Raw genomic sequence first — 13701 nt, forward strand, 5'->3', positions numbered from 1 at the left:
CTTTGGTTATCCTGTGCCCCAAGTACTCCATCTCATTAAGTTGCATTTGCTGGATTTGACTGCTATCCCCACATCTTTTAATGCCAATAGTACTCCCCTTAAGTTTACATTATGTTCTTAGTCACTTTTAAGCACAAGAATGTTGACATGGGACTCTGGCTCCATCTATACCATTCAGAATCTCACACATTATTTTCTTGGAAAAGGGCAGCGGCGTTCACCATACTAAACAGCACTGCTTTGTACTGGAAACCCCTTTTGGTGTGATGAACACTGTCAAGTGTTCTCCTTCAGTTCAGCCTGATGCTATGTACCTGTCAAACCTTTGAAGAAAAAGACCATGGCCCCAAAAGTTGAAGATAATAACTCCTGAAATTAGGCAAGCAGAAACTGTCCACTCATATTTCCAAACTGAGGCATCTTAAATTGATTGATGCAGTGTCTTTAACTTGCCCAAACCTATTAGGGAATTTGAAACTGGGGTTGCACTGTTGTCCTTTGCACACAAACCTTTGTGTATCTCCTTTGACTCTGATCTGTGCATAAGTGGTACATTCCTGTCCTTCTGTCTTGCAGTTTGCACCTTCGATTTGCCTAATTAATTTGTGAATTTGCTTCCAAGCTGTTTCTAGTGCCCCAATTTCACGGATTACACAACCCTGTTGCTCACCACATCCACTGTGTGCACTGGAGGATCATCTCTTGGGTCTGACCTCATGTCCAATTCCTCCTGGTGCGGCCATTCCAATCACTACCACATTAAACCTTCACTTTTGTTCTTCTTTGAAACAAAGCTGTGACTAAAAAACCCTTAAAGTTCAACCTTATATAAAGTGTATCTCCCTGGTTAGACATCTGTTTGAATAAACTTCTTACTTGCCTTGAGGTCTTCAAGTAATGACCTTCCTACTTTGGCAAATCACAAATAGACAGAATAGTTCCAGCGTCCTCTGTTCCATCCCCATAATTACTCATCACCCAATTCAGACATCTGCCTTTCACTGTTTAACAGCACACATGTCCAACTGTCCCCTTTCATTACATCAATTGCCAGACAGCTCTTCACATGATCAAGATAACTAAAACTACCACATATGTAACATCATTCCTTCACTTTACTGTAATTCACATTATTAAATATTCCATCATTCCTCTCTTTTCTCTCTTCATCACCACCAGCTTTCTTTACAATATTATGTTACTCTTTTTCCTGAAGAACATCATGCACATATTGTTCTGAAAATGAAGTACTTCTGCCTATACGTATAGCCTCCTTCCAAGTGGTACCAGATCCTTCCCACAATCGTTCTTACCCCTTCTTAGATTTAGTCCTCATCAACTTATGGTCATGTAAAACCTGGTCATGTGTCATATGTTCAAAATCAAAGGTAATGCCAGGGCTTTTAAGACAGCTACACACTGATAAATCAATTTCCCTTCCTTAAGGTTCCTTGAGTAAAACTTTATTGTGAAGCACTATGTACACAGGCCAATTGTAGTATCACTCAGGGGATTCCCCTACGTGACATTATGGTGCACCTCCACGTCAATCCTTCAATGTCACTTTATGCTGCGCCCCAATGTCAGATGACACTGCTGGCAATTGAGTTCCTTGCTGCTAGTGGCAGACGCACAGCATTCTGGAACCAGGCTAATGGCAGGCCTTGTTCTGTCAGCTCCTGCACCACCAGTTTATTTGAAAGGCACAGTACTACAACAAACCCCTGCACTGCTGAATGTACCCAATAATTGCTGCATATACTTAACTATCTTCCTCTGGGAGAGGCAATAATTGCCCTGCACCCATTACCTCTTTGCCATTGGGAATGTCATGTCTCCTGGGCCCCAGTGTTGCATTCCATTCTCAATGATGAACGACAGACATTGGATGAACAAACAATATTTTTTGGGAAAAAACACATGGTAATCTGCACAGGACACAGGAGCAGACAGTCTCAACATATCACCAACAACTGTCACTCATTCTACTCTTCCACACACACACACCCCAACATTCCACTTTTTACACCAACTGTATGCGTTTCACATTCTGCCACCATCTTCTATACAAATAGAGTAGACCTACAACTGTAATGTTCTGCAACCTGAGTGGAAGTCACCCTGTCAAAGATCTAAGATGCTATTGTCATTGTGGTACCTTGTAAATTGCTTTGCAAATAACCTTCCAAACATCTTCTCCAGTGAATGCTGCAAGGTAATGGGACACCGTTAGAAATGGCCCTTTCTGTAGGGTTATCACCAAACATTTTACCTTTCTCCTCCTATTTTTCTGATGGTCTTTTTGTTGGTTTTAGGACCCTGGGCACTTTACCACTGCTAAATAGTGCTAAAGTGTATGTGCTCTTTCCCCTAAACCTTGGTATAATTGGCTTATACCTGTTTGGCATATTTAATTTACCTGTGCGTCCCTTATAAGGTGGTATTGAATATAGTCAGGACCTGTAAATCAAATGCTACTAGTGGGCCTGCAGTGCAGATTGTGCCACCCACAGAACTATCCTTTCAAACTTGTCTCAGGCCTGCCACTGCAGTGTTTGTGTATTCAGTTTATTGCCACATTGACGTGGCAATTCAAACTAATTGCCAAGGCCTAACCTCCTTTTTTACAACACCTACGTCACCCTGAGGGGATGCCCTAGATAGCCCTAAGGGCAGGGTGTTGTGTATGTAAAAGGTAGGACATATACCTTATGTGTAACATGTCCTAGTAGTGAAAAGCAGTTTATTTCGTTTTTCATTACTGTTAGTGCTGCTCCTCTCAAAGGAGTATCGTGGGCATGTTTGGAATGTTTGGAATGATAGTGAGAAATCGTGCTTACTGTTGTAGGTGGATTTTACATTACCATTTTAGAAATGACACTTTTAGAAAGTGCGCATTTCTCTGGGCTTATAACTCTAGTGCTTTGCAGCCTGACTCCAATCACATCTAGGGCAGAGTGTCAGCTTCACTTGGTACATACTTTCCAGACAGTCATCACACAGGAGGGGCTGGGTGTGACAGAAGCAGCATCTGCATACTGATAGTCTTCCTAGGCTGGGGAGAGGGAGGGTCGTTCACACATTACATGTGAATAGGCTGTGTCCTGCCCTCACACAATGGGATGATCACCCCCTATTGATGTCTGGAGCCAAGGCTGCGGTTGAATGTGAATAGGCTGTGTCCTGCCCTCACACAGTGGGCAGATCATGCTCTACTCATGTCCGGAGCCAAGGCTGGGGTTGAAACGGGATGTTGTGCACTTCTAAGGTTCTTTTGAAGTTACCTCAACATCAAAGACATTTTGAGTATAAGTGCAGGGGCTCTAACCCCATAATGGGAGACACTGCATGGACTTGTTACCAGACGCTGATGACTCTAGAGACTGCACATTGCCAGAAGGAACTGTTATGCTGCCAGGCGGAACTGCCATTGGACTGACTTGTTTGTTGTGTTGACCTGTGGCCTGCTGGGCTGCAAGAAGGACTGCCACTTTCATTCAAGGACCCTGATGTGCTGGCCTGCTTATTCTTCCCTGATCTCATGCTCCTGAGTTGTTCTCCAGGGACTGGATGGTGTGCCTCCTCCCTGTTTTGCTAAAAGTTGAAATGTAAGCTTGTGGAGCATTCGCCTGTTTAGGAGGACTAGCGCAAGTTGGTTTATTTGCCAGGACCAGTGCAGGGTAAGTGCCTGCTGTTTTGGCCCCCGATCAATGTTTATGGCCTCAGCGAGCCTCACAGCTGAGATTTCCCCTCTGCATGTGCCCTAAAGTACTGTTGCGCTGTTGTTACCCAAGCCTTTTCCCTTCTCAGAGTAAAATCAGCAGGAGAGACCGGCTCCGCAAAGGGGAGTGTTGTGTTCAAAATCCTTGCTCAACGACACACAGCTGTTCTTCCCGAAGCACTGTCTGGCAAAAGGAAAGTTCCCGAAGCAAACTTATCAATTGATCAGCATGCATCCCTGGGGGGGTGGAGTTAATGCTGGCACCATCAACAGCTGCTCTGAGGAGGGGCCGCATCAATGCCAGGTGTTGCCGCCACAGAGAGACGGGCTCCTGCTACAGAGAAAGATATGGCTTTGGCGGCTTTGTGGAGGATGCAGCTGTACTGCACGCTTTCAAGCAGCTGCCTTTGGTTTCTTCAACATGGGGGGGGGCAGTGAGGTCTCCCCACTGTTATCTCTAGTGTGTGGGACCTCTTCAATATGTTTGCTCATACCTTGGGGGTACTGATAAATTGAATCAGGTAGCAGGACAGGGTAACAGTCCTCAACGGAGGTCCCCATCTTACTGATTTTGCTTTAAATTACTGTAGTTCCTGTAGTAGGCGTGCAGGTGTCTCTGTAACTTATGGTTAGCGCTCACATTACCACCTAATATATGAAAGAGGTGCAGGTGCACTGTATCTATGTATTTATGATGGTGTTTTGTAACTCAGGTAGTACTGATGATATCTGATGACCATAGTTGGTGATTTATGTACTACAGGAATGTTTGGTGATTCATGTATTTTCTCTCCCTAACCTAACTGCTGCATTTCATGACCTGATGTTATGGTATACGTCATTTTCGCCTTGCATTGTCAGAGTAGCAAGTATTGTTTCCGGATTTGCCTTTTAGCACACCAATGTTGTTTTTCATGATGTGTACAACATAGAAATATATTTTTTATTGCGCTCATTGTGTTGTTTGACAATTGCCTAGTTGGCCAGGTAGTTACAGTTTTTTATGTTTTGGTCTATGATTTATGTATAATATATTTGTATATAACATTGTATGGATTCTCTTTTGAGGTGTATGTATTGTGTCACTGGTGTGTGTGTGTTGCGCAAAAGCTTTACACATTGCCTCTGAAGATAAGCTTAACTGATCTGTGCCAAGCTACCAGGGGTGACACAGGTTATCTTTGGTGTGTAACTTACTTGCCCTGACTAGAGTGGTGGGTTCTGCTTGGCTTAGGTATATACACTAGCTAACCGGAAACCCCATTTCAAACAGGTACTACACATTAGTATCATTGAGGCCAAGACTGTTTTTTTATAGGATAGGCAAGACCACCTCGATTTTTCATGGAGAAGGAACTAATCAAGAAGCAGACTGGTCTTGAAGATACATGCCACTTATCCCTTTATGGAAGGTGCTAGAGGAGGATATTCTGGGAAACCGGTTCTTCACTTCTCAAAAATAGGTTCTGCCTGTCTACTTAGAAATGAAGTGCTCCCAAATTAGCCCATCCATTTGACTGAAGAGGTATAAAACATTGGGTGATCTCAAAAGCTATGATCTATTATCCCCATAACAGTCACTGTCATACTTTCAGCAAATAGCTAAGGTGTTCCCTGGAGTTAGGAATGTTACTAGACAATCATTTGAGAGTGGTAAATGAAACATAATTGTGAATTACCTCCTTCTGGAATATTTGAACAAATAGCAAATGTATTAATTATAAGGTGCACTTTATAGGCAGCGTTCTAGTCTTCCAAGTAGGATCTCCTTCAAACTGTCTTCACCCTCCTCGTCTCTAACTTATCTTTATTGAGCAATTGGAAAAACTACTGATTATGAGGCCTAGATGATTTTCTCATGAATGTGTTGATATGTACAGTCTCATGCAAGGTAGTGCATATGCTACCATTTATCTACTATAGGAAATCAGCTGCCCCCAAACCAGCCTATTAATTATTCAGTTTCTCAATGAAGGCAGAAATGCAGAGCATCTTGATTATAATTTCAACACTTTTCAACACGTTTATGTAAATATCTCTTTCTGAAACCCCAGCTTCTATTGCAGTCTCGTATTTGTGCAGTCTTCCCTCTAGCATTTTTGGTGAATTCCAACCCTTCATTTATATCCACGTCTCCACAAAATAAGGACGAGAGTCTGATCTGCAGCCTGCATAAGGAGCACACACTGGTTTTGAGATTATTAGGGCATGTACCCTAAACGTTAAAGGTAACAATGAATCGCTTGATTTTACAGTGTGTGCTCATGCGAAGAGGGCGCAGTCTCCTTATGATATCACTGTATTACTCAACTGTAATTAGAAGGTGGGGTTTGCATGTGGAATAAACAGCATAAACAAATTTTGCATTGGACACAAATTGTAAATGTCCTTGACCCCAAATACAAGCTGAGCAAAACGGAATTCCCAGGTGAAATTCCGCACAGCTCAGTTGTACGCAGATACGAATGTTCTCTCGTGTTCTCGTTCTCAGATACGAATAGCGAAACACAAGACCTGATATTTCCAAAGGGAAAATCCAGCTGTACCAAAATTGACTTGGGAATGGGCAGGAGTGCAGCCCAGCTCCTGTCCAGGCTTCCAGCCTGACCGCGCTCCAAGGCACAGTGATGTTATAAATTGCTCTCACGTGCCAGGCAACATCGTTCCATTCACTCTCCCACCCTTCCCGAACCGCCTGGCTCGGAGCAGGTGGTCAATTCCTGCATTACAACCTACGGAACTAGGAATTCTGTGCAGAGTTCACTAGTAACTTTGGGTCCACACACTTGTTCCCCATTGAATGAGGTTTAACTTGCAATTGCACAGTAGTGGGGCATTCCCACACAGTACCGATGTTCACTGATGCAGAGTTTATACCCCTCTAGAAACATTCAATGCGTAGTCTGTCTCAAGAAATAGTGGCAGACTAAGTGCAATCTAGTCTTTTCTAATATTTTGAATGTGGGGAATCCCTAAGGCCTGCGCTCCATCCGACACTTACTGACAAGCTACTCCTACATAATGCTAGAGTCCTACTTCAAAGTGAAAGAAGTAATGCAGAAGAAGTATGTGAGGGGATTTGTAATGGCTGAGACAGCAGTTGCTACTAATGGCATCCTAGAAAACATGTCAAGTATCACATGGTTCACATGGTTCACTGCCAGTACATCTCGCATCTCAGCGAGTGGACATATTCTCTATATATTTGATGTTACTGTAGATGAGACCATACTTTCTCCAACACATCACTTTATCCTTTCTTTTTTCCAACAGAGGACAAATTATTGAGGAAAAGAATCTTAAAAACGGGTCTTGGAGAAACTACAAAACCCCTTCCAGGTCAAGAGGTGACGGTGAAGCTCTTGGGCATTCGTGAAGATGGGACTCTCGTGGAGAAGGATCCCAAGTTGACTTTCATCCTGGATGAAGGAGACGTTATACAGGTTGGGTATACCACAGAACTACTAAATGACACCTTGTGTCAAGTCCATGTGGATGATAGAACATTCCCTATGCTTTCTATTCCTCCTCTTCAGTTGCAGTGAAGAAATATTGACTTCTACTTTGCTTATTACGTTTTCCCATGTAGGTCCTTTCTCTACTTGCATGAAGCTCAGAGAAAAATATTTTTAAGAAATTGATTCATATTTGTCTCGTGTCCAGTAGTCAAACCAGGACACAGCTTCTGGTAATATCTTTCACGTACAAAATGGCTTACATTTATCCCACATGATGGTAAAGGCAAACATGACAGTGGAATATTACTGAACATGTTGCCATGGTTGTCTAGATAATTTATATCAAGGGCATTGACGATGGACCAGTCTGCTGTTCCTAGATATCTAGCAACATGGTGCTCTTTGTTAGCATGCTAAGATTACAGTACGTTATAAACATCAGGTATAGAGTGGAGCCCAGGGTGATTTAGGATAAATTAAAGCAAAAAATCATGACATGTATGCATTTAGTGCCCAAAATTTGCCGTCCATAGTGTCAAATAGTGCTTATGAGCCGGTGGTTGTTGGTGCGGGGCACAAGCACTTATTTTGCTGCCTCAAGCATTTACTGTGAGCAAAAGACTCATATAGGAAAGACGGAGGAAGAGAAAAATGAAAAAGCGTCACAAAGGGAGAAAACAGAAAGCTGCTAGAGTGAGCTGAAGGGGTAGGGAGTGGTTGTAAATGCAATGACGGCCACCGCATATGTCAAGGAGTGGGTGGTGGTGGGGGACGACGAACGATGGAGGAAACATTTAAAAAAAAAAAACTTACCTTGTGCTGCCCATCTCCTTCCCTGTCGCCGTCTCCTGCCACATCAATCCTCTTCTGGTGTCCGGACACCAGCACAGGCTTCTCAGCAATCCTGGTGCTGCTTACATGCTAAACATAGCATGTAAGCAGCGTCATGATTGGTCTGAATGGCAGTAACTGCCGTCAGACACAAGCCTGGGGTTTGTGCTGTTTCTCCAGCCTGGCTGTGTATACAGCTTGGTTGGAGAAACCTAAGTGTGCATGTGTGTTTCGCCAGCCTGAAACGGCCGGCCAAACACACTTGCACACTTAGTGCACTCTTCCACCTGCCACCTCCCCATGACCCAGCCCCGCACCTCCCTGCACCTGCTGGCTGAGCCAGCAGATGAAAAATGAAAACTAAAATGATAGCAAGCTATTGTTTTATTTTTCTTCTGCTGGCTCATCCAGGGGGGCGACGCCCCTCTGCCACTGGGGATGAGCCGCCCATGTGTGTGTAGATGGATTAAAGAGGCCTGAGATGGCTTCAAGATTAAGCTGACTCTGTATTCTGTGCTCGCAAATTTAATTGCAGCAGCCACACGTTTCAGAGGAGAGATTTGGGCACGGGCACGTTTTTGTTTACTAATTAAGCACTGGTCCATAGCCATCATGTTTATTGTTCATTTTTCACTGCTTAATCTTAACTGCAAGGCAAACAATCTAGACATTGGATCAAACCTGATAGTTTTGACTGCAGAGTTACATGACGTTTCTAGTTTGAGGAGCAGTTGGTAGCATTAGTGCATAGGTATTAGTGAGTTTCAGAGTAGTTACATTTGATAAAGAGGAAAGTACTAGTTAAGTTGTAACAGATGGCAGCATCCTTGCTCTTACTGGTTGCGTGAGGAATACAATAAAACAGATGGGTGGAATGCTTGAATTATTCTCAGTCACTGGTAATTATTCAGGCCGCATCTCAGTCCATTGTTTTCTTGTCCACCATGCCACATTAGGCAGGAACCAGTCACATGTAAATCAACCTTGGTCCTGCTCCAATAGGACCAGTCCAGCACGAACTGGCAGGGCATGCCCCCTCCAAACCAGGTGCTGTGACTCATGGCTGAGATCAAGAGAGTGCTCTAAGGATGGCTAGGTCTTTGAAGAGCTCTACTAAAGTAATTGAGAAATATACTTGCATAAAGACACCCCTAAAGCAGATAGCACAAAGAAACACAGAGGAGTACTACTTCTTCATCTTCCCTCTTTTTTCATAAAATGGGGAAAGTTTACTTGGATAAATCACATTAGCTACCCATGCCCACGAATGAGCGAGGTGACTTGGTTTTTTGTTGTAGTGGAAAATGTGATAGGAATAAAATGAAAGTATAGAAAAGAATTGAACTGAGAATCAAAATAATGGACATCCATTTAGTGGAGCAACAAATAGAAATACAATTTTGAGAACATTTGTAAGAAAGGACAGAAAAATTGTATGTTACGTTTCTAATGCCCGGTTTTTAAGAGAAAAAAATGTAGCCCAAATAAGGAATTCCTCATCGAGTTTTATTATTAAAGTGAAAAAGAGATGGTGATGTAAATAGAAGGGTCAGAGTAGGAAAAAGTTAAGAGGAAGAACAAGTGTGTGGACGGGGGGCTGCACAAAAAGTATTAGAAAATGAGGACCGGATGTGACGAATGAAAGTAAATTACTTTTTAAAATGGGCGAACGATGGCTGGGAGATGCACCGTCAGAAGCATAGACTATAGTGTAAGAAAACAGGAGGCATCTAAACTCAAATGTGGCACTTTCTGCAAGCTAACTTTAAACAAATATCAACGGCCAGTTGGCCAGTCCACAATTGGTAATTGATTTAACGTGGACTAACCCGTAAGGAACTACACACAAACACTCGTTCCCGCAAGTTAAACTGGAGCCACCCACAACCATCTACGTCACTGTAAACACTCGTTTATAGAAGCCTTTTTGAGCACCCACAAAGCACAGTTGACAAAACCCAATTTAATGGTAACCAACAAAATGACAGTGATAGGCCCAATGCATTTATTTGCCTACTTGGCGAAAAACACCTTTTAGTGCAACCATCTGCAACATTAGGACGAAATGAAACATTTCGGTATAATGATTTATGGATGACTAACGCGCAAACTTCTCTCCTCACAAATTTTCCCATAATGCCCGATACCTTGATTCCTTAAATAAATCGTTTCGTTAAGTCCCTTTACATGTCAAGACACTCCATACTCCTTCAGCAGGAACTGCGTTAAAAGACACATATTAAAACCTGCTCAATGGAAATCGTTCAAAAAACAAAAGGCCCAGCATAAATAAACGCCTCCCAGAAACAGGCCACAAAGAAACGAGTTGAGAATCCCCACGAATATACCACCGTCTCCTGACTGCCCATCTGAGATGACTGCCCGGCTGAGGTGACTCACGGCAGGGCCCCCTACATACCAACATCTCCACACTGCCCAGCAGGGGTGACTCCTGGCAGGGCCCCCTACATCTCCTTAAATGCATCCTCGATACAAAGCCCTCTAACCATTCTCTTGACCCCATCCCTAGTGCCATTGCCATTGACTTCTATACTAACTCTCTTTCCTATTGGACCACTTTGGTCAACCTCTCCCTCAGTCAAGGCTCCCTTCCTGTTTCCTTCAAAACTGGACAGGTCACCCCTCTGCTTAAAAAGCCCACCGCTGATGCGAACGACCTCAACAACTACGTCCCATCACTAACCTACCCTTTCTTGCGAAAATCACAGAAAAATGTGTAGCGAAACAACTTTCTCGCCATATCAAGGATAATAATCTTCTTGACAATTTCCAGTCCGGCTTCATTCAAAACTGCAGCACTGAAACAGCCCTGCTACTAGTGATTGATGACGCGCTGCGGATACTCGATTCAGGGGAGTCTTGTCTTCTAATTCTTCTTGACCTATCTGCAGCCTTTGACACTGTCAATCACAACACTCTCCTTAACACTCTTCAACAGAGAATGGGCATGGAGGGCACTGTGCTCAAATGGTTTGCCTCCTTCCTCTCTGATAGATCCCAAATGATCAAAATAGCGAACAGTCTCTCAGCTCCTTTAGCGGTCAGTCAAGGTGTTCCTCAAGGCTCCATACTTGCACCCACACTGTTCAATCTCTATTTAGAACCGTTGGGAAATCTCCTGAGTAAATCCGGGATCCACTATCATCTATATGCGGATGACACTCAGATTTACCTTAAGGTGGCCTCCAATCACGATCTCTCCTTCCTTAGCTCTACTCTCGACTCCATTCAAAACTGGATGTGAACTCATCAACTGATCCTGAATCCCTCCAAAACAGAATTCCTCCTCCTCTCCTCCTCACTTTCTCATCCCCCAGTGCAATCATGGATGGATCAGATCAATCTAATGAACAATAAGCCCATCATTGTCGAGAGCGCAAAATCCCTTGGTGTCATACTCGACAAAAAACTCAATCTACTCTCCCACATCGACTCCATTGCAAAGTCTGCTCGACACCAACTGCGCCTTCTTTGGGGAATTCGTCGCTTCTTCCCGGAGCACGACCTTAAAACTCTGGTCCAATCGCTGGTTCTCTCCAGATTGGACTACTGCAACTCTCTTCTTACTGGCCTTCCCAAATCCCACCTTTCCCCCCTGAAGTCTATTCACCATTCAGCAGCTCGTTTCATATATGGGGCCAAAAGAAGCGACCACATTACACCCATTTTATCCACCCTCCGTTGGCTTCCCATAGAGGCAAGATGTATCCACAAAACTGCATGTATCACCCACAAAGCCTTGCACTCCTCCTCCCCTCGCTACCTGGTGAATAAACTGAAACTCTCTGGGGGCTCCAGACCATCACGTAATGCAGAAAAGTTATTGCTTGAACCTCCCATTTTCAAGAAGGAAAGATCGATGGCCCAATCCTTTTCAGGCAACGCGGTGAGAATCTGGAACTCACTTCCGCCTCAGCTTCGGACCACCACCTCTTCCCAGGCCTTCAAAACTGACCTCATAGCTCTCCTCCTTCAAAGACACTTCCAAATTTAATTCAAGCCCTCTATTTTCTGAAGGAAGTCCTTCCATTATAGGAAATTCTGTTCTCCATGCCTATAGAAGTGCCTTCCCAGGGTGTTTTTGTGTTTTGAGTGTCTGCCATTTAGTGCAGTTTTATACCTCTACATGTATTTTGTACTCTTTTGTATCATGCACACGGCACCTTTCCTTTTACAACGTATCATTTGCTACCTCTTTTATCTTGTTTGCTTTTGATACATGCACAACGGCCACCACTGCCTCATGTAATGTAACTATTGTTTTAGTGTTTTGAGTGTCTACCATTTATTGCTATTTTTTCTTTTTTTTTTTTTCTCTACTCGTACTTTATTTGCTCTTGTAACCTGCACACGTCACTTTCTCCTTTCGTATTGCCTCATGTAATGTAACGTTTGCGTTTGTAACAGGCTCACTTGTAATTCCTCTCCTCTTGTATCTTTACTTTGCCTATTGTGAAGCGCTCTGATACCTTCGGGTAAAGTCTGCGCTATATAAAAACGCATTAAATAAAATAAAATACAATAAATACCAACGTCTCCACACTGCCCAGCAGGGGTGACTCATGTCACGGCCCCCTACACACCACCGTCTCCACACTGCCCAGCTGGGTTGACTCACGACAGGGCCCCCTGCATACCACTGTCCCAACACTGCCGAGGAAGGTGACTCACGGCAGCATCCCCTGCATACCACCGTCTGCACACTGTCCAGCAGAGGTGACTCACGGCAGCGTCCCCTACATACCGCCATCTCTACACTGCCCGCAGGGGTGGCTCACGGCAGGGTCTCCTGCACACCACCGTCTGCACACTGTCCAGCAGAGGTGACTCACGGCACGGTCTCCTGCTACCATTACTAACCTGTGCAAACACGCTCTCTTCCCTCCGGTACTCTACAACCTTAGTGCAGAATCCCGTGATATGGAGCGGCTCTGCATTTAGCTTCACCTCAAGCCAGGACTCTTCGAGGTCCAATGGCTGCGTCTTACTGCTCTTTTACTCTGACTTTCTTTCCAGGTGAACATCAGTGAAAGTCAGTAGCACTAAGCCTAGATTTTTACTTGTTCGTAACGGGGAAGATTGCTTCTTCTGTTCTCACGAGTCTCAGTGTTCAATTTTGGACGTGACTCCCATACAGAGTCTTCATTCGCAGCGTTTCTGATGTTTTGGGGTTCGGTGTCTTGAGCGGATTCCTGCCCTGGCTCCAGTGCTTAATTTGTAAATAAAAGCGTGCCGGTGCTCAAAGTCTTTTAAACGCACGGCTGCTGTAATTGAATGTGCGAGCACACAGTAATGAGACAGCCTAATCCTAAAGCCAGCTGGGGCCTCTTTAATCCATTTGCAGCCACTTCCGGTCCCTTCAGCCCACTCTTGCATCCCTGCTGTCTCCCTTTGTGACGCTTTTCGGTCTTTCGCCTCCTCAATCTTTCTCATATGTTTATTTTTCTCGTATTAAATGCCTGAATCAAAATAAGTGTCGGCCCCCCGACATACGTGCCGGAGCCTCCCACCGGAAACCACCGGCTCAAATTAAGCACTGCCCGGCTCTACTGATGATCTGGAACGTCATTCTGAATATGTCACCAGAGTATGGTGTTGCTTGTTGTTGAGTACGTCATTCCACTGTATGGGTGGCCATCTGGGGACCTGGGTATATCTCCCCTACTTTAA

General features: G+C 44.1%; 1 protein-coding gene across 1 annotated transcript in view; it reads left to right on the forward strand.

The window, feature by feature from the left end:
- Nucleotides 1–13701, forward strand: part of LOC138284148 (uncharacterized) — a 285937-nt gene that overhangs the window by 52898 nt on the left and 219338 nt on the right. Inside the window, exon 2 of the mRNA XM_069222631.1 lies at nt 6995–7164. Within this exon, the coding sequence (XP_069078732.1) occupies nt 6995–7164 (170 nt within the window). The remainder of the gene's footprint in view (nt 1–6994; nt 7165–13701) is intronic.

The sequence above is a fragment of the Pleurodeles waltl genome, chromosome 3_1 (assembly GCF_031143425.1).
Source record: "Pleurodeles waltl isolate 20211129_DDA chromosome 3_1, aPleWal1.hap1.20221129, whole genome shotgun sequence".
Lineage (NCBI taxonomy): Eukaryota > Metazoa > Chordata > Amphibia > Caudata > Salamandridae > Pleurodeles > Pleurodeles waltl.